At 36.7% G+C, this 17,937-nt stretch overlaps 2 protein-coding genes and 1 long non-coding RNA gene across 4 annotated transcripts; 2 read left to right on the plus strand and 1 right to left on the minus strand.

Annotated features, from left to right (window-relative positions):
• Nucleotides 1–864: 864 nt before the first annotated feature.
• On the plus strand, nt 865–4,347 carry LOC126588679 (RNA exonuclease 4-like). 2 transcript variants are annotated; one of them, XM_050253789.1, is made up of 8 exons: nt 865–967; nt 2,116–2,240; nt 2,400–2,551; nt 2,760–2,890; nt 2,985–3,199; nt 3,477–3,683; nt 3,927–4,007; nt 4,104–4,347. In XM_050253789.1, exons 2-8 carry the CDS (start codon nt 2,206–2,208, stop codon nt 4,345–4,347), a joined length of 1,065 nt encoding a protein of 354 aa, XP_050109746.1. In that variant the 5' UTR covers nt 865–967; nt 2,116–2,205. The 2 variants fall into 2 exon arrangements, with proteins under 2 accessions (XP_050109746.1, XP_050109745.1); XM_050253788.1 differs by lacking the exon at nt 865–967 and having other exon boundaries at nt 2,060–2,240.
• Nucleotides 3,263–5,940, minus strand: LOC126588680 (uncharacterized). Its single transcript, XR_007611554.1, has 3 exons — nt 5,443–5,940; nt 4,207–4,363; nt 3,263–3,651 (listed from the first exon to the last, which is right to left on the minus strand). It is a non-coding gene; the product is annotated as an uncharacterized LOC126588680 (long non-coding RNA).
• A 493-nt stretch (nt 5,941–6,433) lies between these two features.
• On the plus strand, nt 6,434–12,197 carry LOC126589854 (nuclear/nucleolar GTPase 2). The gene is made up of 11 exons (XM_050255290.1): nt 6,434–6,772; nt 6,965–7,098; nt 7,540–7,669; nt 7,926–8,086; nt 8,479–8,580; nt 8,664–8,768; nt 9,000–9,128; nt 9,702–9,842; nt 10,551–10,651; nt 10,879–10,936; nt 11,643–12,197. Exons 1-11 carry the CDS (start codon nt 6,535–6,537, stop codon nt 12,030–12,032), a joined length of 1,689 nt encoding a protein of 562 aa, XP_050111247.1. The 5' UTR covers nt 6,434–6,534; the 3' UTR covers nt 12,033–12,197.
• The last annotated feature ends 5,740 nt before the right edge of the window (nt 12,198–17,937 follow it).

Raw genomic sequence — 17,937 nt, forward strand, 5'->3', positions numbered from 1 at the left:
CCCCCTTCTTCCTTGTCCTCTAAACACAGCCAAATTTCCTCCTCCTCCGGCAACGTCTGATACACTGCCGATCGCAAAACGCCGATCGTCCCCCTTCGAATGGAGATCAACCGAGCCTCTCACTCTTATCATTTTTCCTCGCTTCGATTCCCATCATCACCCACCGGGGCTTTCGCCCCACTGCCACTTCTTTAATCTCCTGGCAGTCACCATTTTTCTAGGAAAAGCCACCAAACAAAATGGCAAGGGGAGAGTTCCAAAAAATTAAAATGAAGAACCCCACAAAAACAAATCCCAAAACGAAAAACACAGATATAAACCCATAAAATTCAAGAAATTAGAAAAATTAAATTTCAGAAATTCAAGAAGTGGCCATTTGAAGATTTGCCGAGCTTCGGATTTTTGAAATCCTCCATACTTTTATTTGCTGGAACGGAAGTTCATTACAGTCCAATATTTTTCCCTTCCTTTTTCCCCTTTTCTGGGTTCATACCAGGACCACCACTACAAAAATTAGCAGAGCAACCATCACCATCACCATCACCATCACAGATTCGCTTCCTCGACGCGTGTCAACCTCTACACCTTCTCCTTTATGTCATCGTCCGTCTGGTTCTCCATCAACAACCGTTCGATTTCTCCATCAATATCAATGTATTTAGTAGTGAATTATGACATAATCAAATAATTTTTCATGGTTATCATTACGAGCTAGTTGAAAACCTTATCTTCTACCAGCCCACTGCGTCCTCACGTTTCATTAGCTGTAGTGTCGGGCTTTTTGTCACCGTCAACCATCATACTTTATATCCCAGAATTTAAGCAAAGAACAATAAAAGGTTTCATTCCTTTTTTGGTCACATCCCAAATTAGCAACAAACCATTCGTGCGGGTCTCTCATCTCGCTCTGAATCTCTTGGTGCACAGATGCAAAGACAAATTTGACCAGAATATTATATATCAAAAGGTAACGACGAAGTCGACGAGAGATTAAAGATTTCATCTGATGCTTCTCATCTAATTGCTGCTGCTGCATGGGACTTGACTTGATTAGTGTTCTGATTACATGCATTAGCATGCAAATTAAAACCTACGTCAATCCAAAGCTATACATATACTTTACACATTACTAATCCAATAAATTAAAAGGAAATCCTTCTTTAACTGAAAGAGAAGATTCAAATGGGTAATATTGCTCCACAGACACTTTTGATGCAGATTGAACTAGAGCTGAAAAGTATCGTAGAGTACAAGAATTTCATATCGGAAATGGTGTGAAATGATTTCACTTCTACTTATGAATGGTTTCACTTCTACTTATACTGAGAGCTTTTGTTATAAAAACGTCATACATGTTATGTTGTTTAGGTGAAATGATGTGAGTTGGGGGATAAGATTGGTACATTTATTAGTAGGTGGTTGGCCCGTCTCTATGAAATCTTAATATAGTATCACAACAGATATTTGATTAGGCTCAAATTGCATAATGATCTTGTCTTGCATGAATTATCGAGTTTACTAACTTGCCTTGCTTCTGCGCTTGAATGATCAATGCGGAAATATGACCACTTGTAGCCTACTACATGACGGTCCTACGTGAGAGAGCATGTTGAGAGTTCAATAATTCCACATCAAATCGGTGTACTTACTAGTTAATATAGTGGGCATCTAACCTGTCTTTCTAAATCTTGACATGAAGTTCTAAAATATAGTTCAACCATTCGAGTTGAATGGTGGGCCCCTGATCAAACTTTTGGGTCACTACAAATGTTCTCAATTTTGAACAACTTTTTCATTTGCTTAGAACACAATCACATGATATTATTACTCCACTCATATTATATCACACGTATCATTTCACCTTGTTGTTCACATCTATTTATTATAACACGTAATAATAAACCATATGTCTTATTTTTCTGTTCTCATAAAAATTTATTGTATGGTAAAAACTTTTAGTAGCGGGACGTCCTAGTGTATGAAAAAGAAAAACCATAGTACTGCAGATCTTGTAGGTTAGAATTTTTTGGTTACTTTATTTCTTCAAGGAATCATATATCAATCTCCACTCGGCCGAACCTAATATCTTCCTCCTATACTACCACATACCAGTAGTACTGCTATAAATACCTTCCACACCCTCCATCTTTCTCTTCAAGTCTAGCTTCTTCTTTAGTGAGTAGCATTACAACTTCAGCAACCACCATGGAGTATAAAGTTGAATCAACAGAAACTCTGAGGTTATCTCTCTCTCTCTCTCTCAACACATACAGAAATATCACTGCATTCACATTTCTTTCAGCTTAATTAAGTTGTAACTTGTAAGTAATTTTTTTGATTAATCATGGATGATTAGTATATAAACTAATGAGAATTATATATATGCGGTGATTAATCAGGAACAAGTGTGCAGCATGCTATCGACAATTCAATAGAATCGAGCACTTAGTGGAGCACATGAGAACCTCATACCACTCAGCTCATGAACCCATGTGTGGAATTTGTAAGAAGCATTGCAAATATTTTGAATCTCTCAGGGAACATCTTATAGGTAACTAAAACAAATTATGCAGATCAACTGAGCGTAGCCAAGTTGACTATAAACTGTGTTTTCTCTTTCTGCATCAAAGTTCAAATCCTTCTCTCCATAGCTTAAATTAATTTAGAGTCAACTATATCTCTTATACAAAAAAACAGTTATTAATTACATAATCCCAAATTTCTTTTGCAAATAATAATCCTATTATTTCTATTTTCAGGGCCATTGCCAAAACAAGAATGCAGAAATATATTCAGCACCAGAGGATGCAAAATCTGCTTAGCCATCCTCGAAAGCCCGTATGCTCTTAGGGTTCACCAGGACAGATGCCAACTCTCTGGCGGCAATGCTGTATTAATCAGCACACACTACCTTATTAATTATGACCTTTTGCCCAAACCCTATTTGCTATAAATTTAAATTGATTCCATATAATGCATTTCAGGGATTACTTGGTCGCTTTGCTAATCTGGGCATTCGTGACAATACTGAAAGTGGTAGCACAGGAGGCACTCAAGTTGTTGCACTTGCTTGCAAAATGGTTGGTGGTGGCAGCGATGGCTCACTGGATCTCTGCGCAAAGGTCTGCCTCACTGATGAATATGACAACATCATCTTTCAGTCTTATGTCATGCCATTGATTCCAGTCACAAACTATAGGTATATATGCATTTATATGAAGAATTATACTAACTAATATGTAACGTATGTAGCGTATATATGTAGGGGAATGATTTCAGGGTCTCTTCTTTATTTCTAACTGTCGGATGGAACAAAACAAAAGACGAAGATATTGTGAAAATTGTACTTCCTACAATAAAGATGTTGTTGCTTTAAGAGAATATGGTCATCATTTCGGAGTGTGATTTAGCGATTGAACGGGTTCATTTTTTATATACATGACCGATCATTTTGCTTTATACTTGTATATATACAGATATGAAACAACTGGTATTCGCCCTGAATACTTGAGGGATGCAATCCCTTTGAGGCAAGTGCAAAAGAAGATCCAAGACTTCCTCTGCAATGGGGAACCAAAGTGGAAGATTCGACTCCGAAGTGGAAGAGCTAGGATTCTTGTGGGTCACGGTTTGGATCATGACCTTGACTCTCTGCAGGTTGAATATCCACAAGTAATGATTAGGTAATTCAACTTATTTTTCTTTCATCCAAACAAAAAATATCCATTTTATAAAATCATCAGACTCTCTTCGATCAATGAAAAGAAAATAAAAGACAACGAAGTGCACAATGACTATTTTAAAGTACTAATTAACAATTATCTATATATATTTATAAAAGTATAGGATCACATATATACACATACAACTTTCCATTGCGAATTTCAATTGTAATTCTAGTTCTAAACGTGACTGACTGTGTATAGGGATACTGCAAAATATCCTCCATTGATGAAATCAAGCAAGCTCAGCAACTCCCTCAAGTATCTCACACAAGCATATCTTGGGCAAGTACCCAACCCTACTATTAGTTCCCTATATATATAAATATAAATTCTAGCTACATATTAGTACTAATGCAATTTTACATATAATCTTATTAGGTATGACATTCAAACAGGCATTCAAGATCCTTATGAGGATTGTGTTGCAACAATGAAGATCTACAAGAGAATGAGATCCCAAGTTCACAAAGTAGAGGCATACCCGCTCGCTTCTGACACTCAAAACCGGAATAACTTTGCGGCGTGGCGCCAAAATGAGCTTGAGAGGATGAGCCCAGATCAAATGATGGAAATCTCAAGGTCTGATTACTACTGCTGGTGCCTGGACTCTTATAGTGGCTGAAAGTGAAGGGAGGCACCTATACATATAGAACAATTAAGGAGATTAGTACTAGATGAGCAATAGTAATACTATGTAGTTATTTTTAATAATTAATCATAAATAACTTTGAGAGTAATGGAAATACATGATCGTGTATGCATGCATTTATGAATAAAAAAAAGGTCGTACCCAGTGCACAAGGCTCCCGCTTTACGCAGGGTCTGGGAGAGGTGAATGTCGGCTAGCCTTACCCCCATTTATGGAGAGATAATGATAAATTTTTATCGAAGAATATATGTAAACCAAATTGTTGTACTAGCTTGATACCATATATATATATAAGATGCACAAATATTATCACATGATTGATTTTTTATTTTTAAAACAAGGGATATTCTATAATAAAGAAAAAAAAATAAAGAAATTGAATTCGGGACTCAATAGCTTAGTTTGTTAGAGCAACTCTTACGGGTTTTATACTCAAAACTTCTATTTGATTCTTAGTAGCACATAGATTAAAGATGAACACTGTAATCTCCATGCTCCCCCTTGCAACATCACCCATTGGAGATGCTTTTACAACCCATAATTTTCAGAATTTTGATCGAACTTTAAGCTTCTACCAACAGCTAATCTAAATTGCACGAAGAAAAAATTCAAACTTGAGTGCATAAGTAAGCATATCCGCTTTATTACAAGTCATTTTAGTTAAAACAACCAGCAGATTACAAATATGCATCAAACACAAACTGATTGCCTGCCTGAGCTTGTACACTCCCTCTCATGGGATGGGAGACACAACCACCTATCCGGTAGCTCTGGAGGTTTCAAGGTAGGCAAATGCTTCAACCATCTTCGAAAATGGTGCTTAATCTTCCCACTCTTCAAAGTAAGGCGCCGGTTTCTCCAAGATAGCCCCAGTTGAAGTAAGCTTAAAACTATGCTTATTCAAGTTGATTAGAACAACATGCTTTCCATTCTACACTCAACTTTGAATTTTCTATTCGTAGTTATTAGATTAGATTACCACCTGAATAGTAAGAAATTTCCATATATATAGAATTTGAGCTATATAGTATGAGGACATTGGATTGAAAAATAAGATCAACATTCTACCTGAATAACATGTGTTCCGACTCCACCGGCGCCTCCCAAAACAAGGATGGAGTTACCGGCAGAAAACTCAGTTCTTTCGAGACCTTCGTACTGTCTCGATAGCCGGGGGCAGGCTAGCAGCTTCAGCAAAACTCAGATTTTGGGCTTGCGAGCCAATATGCTTCATCCCTCACCTTAAACTTTGACACTTGGCTTCCTACTTTCACCACCACACCTGCAACTCATACCCTGGAACTGACCAACGAAGAAAAAGTTCAAACAAACAATTTGTTGTGACGGACGGCGTAACCAAATTGAAATGGAACGTGTTCCTTTATAACTACTGTTACAATCCACTAATCCACTACTTTCGTGGAAAGCAAACACATTTGGAAACGAGAATGACGATTCGTTCTCATTTTCTTGTTATACGATCAGTGGTTGAAACTTCTTCAATACTGTCGATATTGCCGTGAAAATATCCCAAAAATTAGAAAACGATAAGGAAAGGAGGGTGAAGCGATAAGGAAAGGAGGGTGAAGCAAGCTTCACCCTATATCGGAGAAACTAAATTTGGGCTAAAATCGACATATTTTGTCGATTTCTGACATATCAATTTAAATATCGAAAGAATTTTTATATTTCGTCCCAAGCAATAATTGATATTCTTTAAAGTTTCATTTTAAAATTTTATCATTTTCATTTAAAAGAACCGATATCGATTTAAATATCGAAGAAACTTTTATATTTTGTTCCAAGTAATAATTGACGTTCTCTAAAATTTCATTTTTAAATTTTATCATTTTTATTTAAAAGAACCGATATCGATAATGGATACTCATTCCGTCAATAATTTCACAAGTTTTTAAATCGATACAGATACTGATATTTTAAATATTGCGTGTGATATGAGCCCAACTTTATTGGACCGCGCCACCGACATTTGGGCTAATTTCAGTTTGTTGGTCCAGTCCATCAATCTCCCGTCACACCGTCACTTTATAATTTCTCGTCTTCCACCTCCACTCTGCCTTTCCGAAACCCTAGTCGCAGGGTTTTGCGCAATACAAAATCTCAGCCATTTTCCCTCATTTTCTCGGCATCACCGCAAAGATGGTGAAGAAGACGGAGAGGAAGGTCAACATCTCCGGCAAGCCGAAGCACTCTCTGGATGCAAACCGTTCCGATGCCAAGGCCAAGAACAAGGACGCGCGTACCGGCGCCACCGTCCGCCGCCTTAAGATGTACAACACCAGGCCCAAGCGTAACAGAAAGGGAAGGGTCCTGAGGAACGAGTTCCAGTCCAAGGAGCTGCCTAACACTCGTATCCAGCCTGATCGCCGCTGGTTTGGTAAGTAGATATATGTCTGAATACACCGTATATGTATAATTGCCCCTTATATGATAAGGACATAGTATAAGAGATTAGACTTTTGCTGCAAATCATTGAATTTTGGCCTTTTTCGCTTTGTAATTGATTATCGAAAAAGCTGGTGAATTTGATTTGTCTATGAACAGCAGTGATTGTTTATTGAATTTTTAGGGAATACTCGGGTTGCGTCTCAGCAGCAGCTTGACATCTTCCGCGAGGAGCACAGTAGGACGGTTTCGAGTAATTACAATGTTATTTTGAAGGGGAAGGAATTGCCATTGTCTCTCTTGAATGACCATCAGAAGGTATGCTGCTTTTGGAATGCTATTTTTCTAAGAATCACAGTTATTAAATAGCATTGGGAGGTAAAGTACTAGTTCTGTTTCATTTCCTTTGGCTACATTCGTTTTGGAGCGATATCAAAATATCAAGCTTCGATGTGCATATTGCTGTGAGGTGCAGCAATGCCAATTGGCCAGAGCATGGTTGACTTGACTTAGTTTTCACATAAAAAAGGAAAAGAAAATTCAGAAAGATAGAGTTTGGAGATGTTTCTTTGTATGGGTGCAATGGTGCCCAATTTTGATTCAATCAATGGAGGATTCTGGTTGCAGTTTTCCTAAATTGACATGCCTTGCTCCATTAGAATGTGAAGAAGAAGATAGCATATTTTTTTTTTTTTGGCTGATGGCAAAGTTAGTTGTTTTATTCTAACTTGCTATGTTCATGATTTAACCTCTGTGAAGCAAACCAGAGTTCATCTTCTAGAGAGAGAGACATTTTCTGATGTATTTGGACCTAAGACAAAGAGGAAACGTCCAAAGCTCCTCGCGGCAGATTATGAGTCCTTAGCTAAGAAGGCTGATGGTTCTCAGGGTAATTTTTTCTTTCTTTAAATTTTATATGCTCTTGATCTTCCCAGTTGTAATAACCATTTCGTTCTATTGCTTGATTATTTGGTTAGTATTTATGTTTATGCTTTAGTCTGGAGCATTTGCAAGTAAAAAGCACAAGTTAATGTTATGCATTTTCTTTTAGTCTGGTATGGTATGTGTTAGAATAAATTTTTTTTTCATTTTTGTATTGCCATTTTCAAACGGTTCTGCATCTAATCTTGTTTGCAACTCTGTAGATGTGTTTCAGGAGAAGCATGCTGATGACAGTGTTGTAGAAGGTAATGAAGCGGATGGATTTAGGGACCTAGTTCGGCATACAATGTTTGAGAAGGGCCAAAGTAAACGTATTTGGGGTGAGCTCTACAAAGTGATAGACTCTTCTGATGTGGTTGTCCAGGTTGGTATTTCTCTTTTTTCATTGATTTGGAAAGAAACTAATTCCATACATGTACTTTTGCTGACAAAGTTAATTTTATTTCTTGGATATTATTCATTACATATATGGTGAACAGTGTAGCATTGTAAACATGGATTACTTTGTGCTATCTTTTTTTGTTAGGTTAGGACAATGTTTACATGAAGGCAATTCTGCATTAAATGTGTCACCTGGCTTAAAATCTATTGTTTTTCCGTGTGTTTCTTTATGTAGAGTTGATAATTATTAATTATCAAAACCAGGTTATTTTTGGTCTTTTGCTAGTATTATCTTATGTTTGTCCACTTCAACATGGTACAGTCGTCCGATATGAATGTGACCACCACAACCTTGCCTTTTTCTCCTCATTTCAGGTTTTGGATGCAAGGGACCCACAAGGTACAAGATGCCACCACTTAGAGAAGCATTTGAAAGAGCATTGCACGCATAAACACTTAATTCTTTTGTTAAACAAGGTTGGTTGTGTTTTGGGGTCCTCTTGAATTGAAGGTGCTTACTTTTAATTTTATTTAACAATATTGTTATTTTGATTCTACAGTGTGATTTGGTTCCTTCATGGGTGCTTAGCCGTTGGTTGAACGTATTAAAGGCTGAATTTCCAACTATTGCATTTCATGCTAGCGTCAATAAATCATTTGGCAAGGTACCTTCTGTTAACCTTTATGCCTTTATGTATTGAGTTTCATGGAAGTATATGGTGAAATAATAATTTATTTAGAATTTATGATCCCTTTTGGACTTCCATAATTCAAGTTTTATGAACTCTCTCTCTCTCTCTCTCTCTCTCTCTCTCTCTCTCTCTCTATGTGTGTATTCCTAATTTTTCTTGCTTTCTGTGCAATCTTCTGATTTTGTTTAATTTATTTGCACTTAGGGAACTCTTCTATCAGTTTTGAGACAATTCGCCCGTTTGAAAAGTGACAAGCAGGCCATTTCTGTGGGATTTGTTGGGTATCCCAATGTTGGAAAGTCATCTGTTATCAACACATTGCGAACTAAAAATGTAATATCTTCAACACCAGTGCTGATTCTGGTTTTCTGCTTGCATTTCCATTTGTATAGATTTTGTACATGTGTGTTCATTTGCTAAGGCACAAAATTTGGTGTCACCACCATTTTGCAATGTCATTTTATTTAATTGAATCCTGCTATGTTTCGTAAAATCAAATAGAATTATATTCCTCAACGATGATCTAGAGGATTTCATTATTCTGGGGGTTTGAGCCTGATGCACGTTTCTCAATAGATAAAAAATAATTGTAGTTTGATGCACTCTGGTTTTAGTTTGAATTCTGAGGTTGCCATCCACTGTTGTTGGAGGCAAGTTTCCATCGGATAATTGTTGTTTTTTTTTTTTACTTGTGGGGTACGATATGCCAAATACCGATACCAATTCCTCTGTGTGCCTGTCTAGCATGAGCACATTCATATACTTGCCCACACACGATCCATAGGATGTACTTTTAGAAGATACTGAAAGCTGTAAATCATATAACAAGCTTCTTAGTTGTGGTTTGTCTTTCTAGCTATTCTATTACAGGATGGCTGATGCATTTTTTTTTTCATTGCTCAACAGGTTTGCAAAGTTGCTCCTATCCCAGGGGAGACTAAAGTGTGGCAGTATATAACACTCACAAAGAGGATTTTCTTGATTGATTGCCCTGGAGTTGTCTATCAAAGTGGTGATTCTGAAACAGATATTGTACTGAAGGGGGTGGTATGCTTCTTCTGTTTTTCCTTGTGTAGCTCCTAATAGTGAATTCTACTTTTTTGTTCTCATTGATCTTTTAAGTATTGACTGTAAACAATATTTTGGGTATATCGTTTTGGAAATATTGATTTGCTACCAATATTGTCTTTAAATTGCTCGTTTGTGAACCTTGCTTCTGGTTTATAGACTAGTCAGTGATAGATGTAGTCCATGTAAACGATAATGGTCATGTGAGCTACACCAGAAATCACGACTGGTAATATTAATTTGTGTCTATACTTTTACCAACTTCCCGCTGTTCGTAACATCTCTGATACCTGTTTTTGACTAGAGTGTGCAGAGTGACTTTTTTGGAGCGTTAATAACATATCCCTCTCTATTCTCTACATAGAGCATTTGTCTCTGATGCTTGTGCAGTAATTGTGCAACCACATAAGTGAATTCCTCTCTATACATGCACGTATGCATATACATAGAATGTCACTTGTTGCACGTTATGTCGTATTGTGTATCTCCCTGCTGTACTTTCTTTATCTTTGTCCAAGTTATATTTTAGATTGGTTCGAAAGTACAATCTTCCTGCTGTACTAGTTTAACCCCATTAACATTTCCGTTTCCTTGTTCTCTGCGGACTCGGAGCCTGCGCTTAATGTTTGCCTAAAAATGTAATATTATGCTAATCAGATGGTAAATAATTTGGGTCTATTTTGCTAGGTACGTGTCACAAATTTGCAGGATGCTACAGAACACATAGGAGAAGTTCTGAAACGAGTTAAGAAGATCCACCTGAAAAGAGCATATAAGATAGAGAACTGGTATGCTTCTTTGTCTTTGTGTTGGATTTTGATGTTATGTCCTGTTACTAAGGGTGTATTTGTGGCCTTTTATGCTGTTATTTTCGTTCTCACCTCATTCAGATTGCAATCATTTTTTATATGGTCTTTGTACTTTGTAATTTTCTTTTTGACACAAATCCTGCAAATGGAACGTATATTCTCAGAGAGGGACACGTAACTGTGTTTTAATGGTCCTATATTCTCAGGGAGGATGATAATGACTTCCTGTGTCAGCTATGCAAATTGTCAGGCAAACTTTTGAAGGTAACTCGCTACTTAATAATGCTTTCTAATTATCCCACTAGTCATAACATTTCTACCCATAGTTCCTGCAATTCTTTGGGAAATTTCCTTGCTCAGATCTTGTCAATTGGTGTTTCCCAAATTATCTACATACATATATGTACACACGACACAAACATGCGTGTTACTTTTAATGTATAGGAAGATGTCTTTTGCTAATGACTGGAACATTGATCAGGCTCGTCCTTATTTAACTTTGCCTGAATGTGCGGCTCAAATTCAGTCTGCAATACAAATCTTGAAAGAGAACACTATATAGATGAATATTGAAAGTTCCTAGTGTGTGGCTCTTTCTTTAGAAAGATGTATTTTTCCTGTCAATGTTAGTCACTTGGATTTTGTGTAACTGTGAGTTGGTGATAGATAATGCCCCAATGAAACAGAGTCGAACCCTGCAGGGAAATTGCAGTCTTTGACAAGTTGAGCAGAAGAGTTGCATTGCTTCGACATAATTGGTGTTTTGTTATGCATCTTTTCTTTCCTCCCTTATGCTAGTTGAACATCATTTACACCTTATGATGGTTGACCATCATTAGAAAACAAATTATGCTGGTCCACAATCTGATAGTCAGCAACTTCAACAAATGTTAACTGTATCTTGTTCCTTCGTTTCTTTGCTTTTTCAATGTTTCTGTGTCTACTAAATTTTTGGCTGGTGTGCTTCCAGGGTGGTGAACCCGACTTGATGACTGCAGCAAAGATGGTCCTCCATGACTGGCAGAGGGGTAAGATACCATTTTTTGTGCCGCCACCAAAAAGAGAATCGCCAACAGGGGAGCCTGATATAAATCACAATAAAGAAGACACTGTGGAAGATAACAATCAGGCTGCAGCTTATCGAGCCATTGGAGATATTATTGCATCTCAGAAGGTGAGCACTATCCCTGTGCAAAGGGATCTTTTCAGTGAAGAAGAGTTAAGGGGCGATGAAGGACCGGAACATCTCCCAGCCGCTGAAGTATCTGAGAAGTCTCCAGAGTCGGACGATGAAGTATCTGAGCACAGTGACTCCGAGGATGACGCGGCTGAACAGTCTGAGGATTCTGAAGGCAACTGAGCCTCCAACACATATTTGTGTCACGGAAGGTGTTTTTGTAGTCCATAAATGTTATGTTAGCGTTTTCTTTTCAGACGAACCTCATCTCGAAAACAAGTACGAGTAATTTATTTTGTTTGGGTTTTTTTTTTCAATTTTAAAATCTTTTATGAAGTGGTATTAAAATTGATGTTTGTTGTGTTTGCTCACCTATGAACCATTCTGTTTCTCAATCACGTTAAGATTAGTGCTTGAATGGGAGTGCTTCTCCAGAAAGCACCTATGCTCGTTAGTTGTAACCACTTTCAAGCTTGTTAGTGTTTCGTTGTGGTAATTTTTCTTTGGTGTATACTAAGCGGCTAGTTTAAGAGTAATACAAACAATAGGGTGGTGATGTCCACATGCTTGTTTTTACCTTCTACGTACTCCTGTTAATTTTTGTTATTTGATTCTCTTCAATTCATTTGATACAACGGTTGGAAATTAAGAGATTTGAGTGAAAAGTAAATCTCTAGAAAGAGCAAATCTCTAGACCAAAGTTTAGTGCTAGAAAGATTAATGCTAAAAAGATAACACCACCCTAAACAATAAACCATAGAAAGATTAGTGCTAGAAAGAGCAAATCTCTAGGCCAAAGTTTGTAAACCGAATGATGTAGATGTTGATGATTGGATTATTACTTAAGTGTTGATTAACGGAGTAATGTTAGGGAGATCAAATTTTTTAAACCAAATGATGTTTGACCAATAAGAAAAAAGCATGTTTAGTCAACACTTAGTTAATAATCCAATCATCTACAAACACATCATTTGGTTTGCAAATTCGGTTTAAAAAATTTGATCTCCCTAGCATTTCCTTGATTAACGTGTGTATTTCCTATTGGTGACACATCATTTGATTTGCAATTTAATTTAAAACTTTAGCATTCCTAGCATTCTGTTTGTTATAATTTTCAGCGTGATAGCAATTATGCATTTGTTGGCCCGTCAATTTAAAAAAAAAAAGGGAAATTTTGAAATGGGTCTAATTTTACAGGCCTACTTTTGAGATAAGTCCAATTTTTAGTGATTTTTTACTTTTGAAATAGGTCCAATTTTTAGTTACTTTGAACCCCATATCAAAAGATCCCTTAAAAATGACACAATGTTCTTTGGAACCTTGAGCCTGTTTGGTATCATTATTGAATCCAATTTTTTGTTTCTAAAACCCACGTGTATTAAGTAATTTAGTTAGAATGATGTTAGAGATACCAAATTTGTAAATCAAATTTTGTAACTCAAATGATATAGATGTTGATGATTGAATTATTACTTAAATATTGATTAATGTACTTATTTCTTATTGGTGACACATCATTTCATTTGAAAATCATAAAGTAAGTTTCAAATTGAAAATGAAACGACTCTTAAATTTCCCAATTGAAAACCATAAAGTAGGTTCCAAATCAAATACGAAACGAATCTTAAATTCCAAACCCAGGGAAGTGAGGGCAAGTTTCAAACTTTCAATCAAACCTATTACTGGTCGCTCTCCCACGTAGGCCTGGTGCTGAAACACATGATGTGTTGCGACCAAACCCGCCATAAAAGTTACTTGTCCTTGTAATGGTAGGCTCCCTTTAGGGTTGCAATTAGGACAATCTTTTCTTTTTTTTTCAATATTTAGGACATATTCTAAAACTTCAGGACGAGAAGTCCGACTCGACTAATCAGTTGGTATTGAGGATGCCGGCCATTGGTGGCGGCGAAGGCGATCATCTTAAGGAATAGATAAAGCTCTTCCCAAAGCTATCATGCAATGCATGGAGAGCCCTGCCAATGTGCAGGCGAATCAAACATGATTAATGGTGTATGGCTAATGTTGTTTAGACTTCTAAGCTTTTAACCTTTTAAAAGAAAGGAAACTAATGAAAAAGGTTTGAAAACTTTAAGTTTTAACAATAAGGATAAAATAAAGGGTAAAGTGAATAGTATCATGATTGACTTTTTAGTATAAAAATGTGATTTTTCATTAAAATTGACAATACCAGAAGTATTTCGTTAAAGTTCCCTTTAAAAAAAGGGATAATACAAATACAATGTCTCGGTTACGTATTACCCTTGAGCAGGGACACCGGATTACATCATTCGTCAAGTATTGCTCACACAAGCACTAGACTCTTCTATTCCATTTAACAGCATGCAGTGGGAGAGGTTCTCTAGAGAGATTATATTCATATATCTCAAATTACTTCTCTCACACTCTTTTAATTTTTTAATATTTTTTACACATCACTAACACTTCATAGAAAAATATTAAAAAATAAAAAATATATGAAAGAAGTAATTTGAGATGTCTAAATATAATTTCCCTCTTCTTAATAAGACAGCCCAACCGAATATCCTTGGCTAGAGCCAGCTCTTTATCAATTCTAGTCAACCACTCTTGACCTTGAGTTTGGACCTAAGCCTGGAGAAAAGCCACCTATACTTGCATAGCTAGCCACCTCAAGATTCACCTCACTACAACACTTTCATGTTTGTTAGTGTTTCCGCTCACCCTAACAAACAAACACGTCTTTAGCAGACAATTTGAAATTCATTGGAGGAACTTCGAACTGTGAAAAAATCAAGTTCATAAAAAAAATATCAATATAACATGACCCAAAGACTCTAATGTGACAATACCTTAAAGCAATTGCATACGCATTAGGATCCCGATTCATGGATCTCTGGGTTCTAGAAATAAAAATAAGAGGATCGAACCATTTCTTTTGACTCTTTTTCAAATTTGATAAATATTGGTTGATCGTATATTTCATCATAGTTTTATGATTCAGAGTATCATTTCCTATTTGATTCATTTGAATTCCAAATTCGAAATTGCGATCGGATCTATCCATTAAAAAGAATCGATTCAATACGTTTCTTACGTGCCCATACGTGCTATATTGGATTGGAATCAGATTTCAAGTCAATCTATATGAATTGACTGCCTCCATAGCGAAGGGTTTAAACCAAGATTTTCTGATCCGTTGCCAAACTTATTCCAAATAGATGAACATTCTCAACATTCAATATTATACCTTGAAGAGGAGTCGAACCTCCACGCTCTTTAGCAAGAGATTTTGAAATCTTGCGTGTCTACCAGCAAAACAAGTTGAGATACTAACAAAGTAGCATCCCATCCTGAATTAGGACCTTATAAATATTCATTGTAACTTAATTAGTAAATACAGGTTTTGCAAGATGCGGCCTTTTCGTGTTAGTCGTCTTGTCAGTTTACCATCTTCTTCGTTAATTTTTGTCAATAAAATCAGAATATAGAATTTGTACTTAAGCTTTTTCTTCACCTCTTTTCATTTGTTAACATTATAATATACATACCAGAACTTTCCACATGTCAAAGAAGGGAGTATCTAGGATGCCTCGTAGGATAGGGTACTTCGAGCATTTAACTTTTAAATATTTGTTTAAAATTATAAAAATTAATATTTAATGGTTAAAACAACCGTACTATCCCATACACAATAATATCTAGAATTTTTTTGTCAAAGAAAGAGGTATCCGCCGAAATTCCACCTAAACTTGTAACATACTGCCAATTAATGGCAGGTCCTAGACCCTAGATTCAAGTCGCGATTCTCCTTCCCTTCTCCCTGCGAACCCACCTTCTTGCAGCCCACCTTCCACCACATTAAGGTTATCTCCAACCGAAGAGTCCAGTGGGTTAGAGAATCGAAAATAATCAGAAAATCGTCTCTAATCGAGAGCTAAGCCAGAAGGTTTGTGGAATCTAAAAGGACCCCACGAAATCTAAAAGGGTTGGAGGGCTGGGTAGAAAAATCATTATAAATAATATAAATGTATTCATGTCGGTTATCCTTTAGCTAAAATTCAAATGCAACGGCTAGCTGACATTAGCTAGCAGTTGCATTTGAATTTTCTTTTTTACAAAATTTTTCCTATAACTTCTATTTTTCATATATTTTTTTAATTATATTTTTTTTCTATAACTTTTATTTTACAAAATTTGTTTCATATTTTTTTTTAAATTTCATTTTTTCCTATAACTTCTATTTCACAAAATTTGTTTCATATTTTTTTTAAATTACATTTTTTTTCCTATAACTTCCTAAGCCATTATACAACATTAAATTAAATTAAGTAACATGAAACAACATTAAATAACATTAACCAACATACAAATTATACAACATAAAAAAAACATTTAACAACATGAAACTTAAACAATATTTTTAAAAACATTTAACAACATAAAACTTAAACGCATGCTCCATGCTTCTTTTGGCCCAAAGATGTGCAACAAGATCCTGTTGTAGGTAATTGTTTGTGGCACGAGAATGTATCATTCTATAGCACCTCATGTACTCATTTATAAAGATACTACCAGTTCTTGGATTGAAAGGCAAATTCGGCCCATCATATATTTTTGCATGAGCCCTTCTTGACCTATTTGGATCTTCTTGGTCGTCATCGGACTCTCCATCAATATATTCATCTCGCTCATCATCCACTATCATATTGTGTAATATGATGCAAGACATCATGATGGAATCCAAATTTTCTCGACTCCACCCTTTTGTCGGTTCGCTAATGATCTTCCACCGTGCTTGTAGAATACCGAAAGCTCTCTTAACATATTTCCCGTATACCTCTTGGTGTAAGGTAAACAACTTTTCTGCATCATTCCTAGGGTTTGGAATTGCTTGGACAAGTGTCGCCCACTTTGGGTAGATGTCATCTGCCAAGTAATACCCTATATTGTATTGACAGTTGTTGATGTAGTAGTCAAGTTGAGGTGTTTTACCTCCCATCAAGTTATTGAAGAGGGGTGAACGCCTAAGAACTGTAATGTCATTTTGGGATCCAGGGACTCCAAAGAAAACATGCCAAATCCATGTGTCATATGAGGCAACCGCCTCTAACACAACAGTTGGCTTTCTCGACCTTCCGCTAAAGCCTCATTGCCATCCGGTGGGACAGTTCTTCCAATCCCAATGCATGCAGTCTAATGACCCTATCATGCCCGGAAACCCACGGTTTTCAGCTTTGCGAATGAGCCGATTCAAATCTTCTTGATTTGGCTCGCAGAGGTACTCGTCTTTGTAAACCTAAACAATTGTGTCACAAAATTGTTCAAGAGTATCAAGGCATGTAGACTCAGACATACCATGGGTTTCATCCATTGAATCAGTTAGGGAGCCATGGGCCATCATTCGGAGTGCAACAATAACCTTCTGATGAGGTGATAAATTAGGGCGGCCTACTTTGTCCCGCTTTTGTCGAAAGTATGGATTGACCTGCTAGACATCATGAAGTAAATGCTCGAAGACATGACACCTCATCCGGAAACGACGTCTGAAATCCTCTTCTGTGTACACCAAGTTAGGGTTGAAGTAGTTGTTCATCAGATTGGCATGTGACATCGTTCTGTTTCGTGGTTTGTAAGAGTGACCAGCAATAGAGCCACCCCATTAAGGTTGTTCTTTAGTTAGTTGACACACCATGGCCGTAGCCATGGCTGCTACTCTGTTTTGTTTGTTGCGCCTTACTTGAACTTCTTCATCAGACTCATCATCTTCTCGTCTCATTTGCGCCCATTTTGCTTCCAATTTGGAATTGGATGAAGATCCCCAGTTGGAATCTGAAGAGGATCCAAAGTTGGAATTCATTGCAAACTTGAAATGAAAAAGATTGAATTGAAAGAGATTGAATTCAAAGTTGTATGAATTATAGCCCAATATCCACCCTATTTATAGCAAAAGAAAAATTCAAATCCAACGACTAGCTGACGTCAGCATGATGTCAGCTACCAACATAATAAGTTATGTTTGGCCCTATGGTCCTTTGGCCCTCGGTTGGGGACGGAGGCAAATATGGCCCTGTACTGTTCGTTAAAATATTAATATCTTGGAGGGCCAGAT

Source organism: Malus sylvestris, chromosome 11, assembly GCF_916048215.2.
Source record: "Malus sylvestris chromosome 11, drMalSylv7.2, whole genome shotgun sequence".
Classification (NCBI taxonomy): domain Eukaryota; kingdom Viridiplantae; phylum Streptophyta; class Magnoliopsida; order Rosales; family Rosaceae; genus Malus; species Malus sylvestris.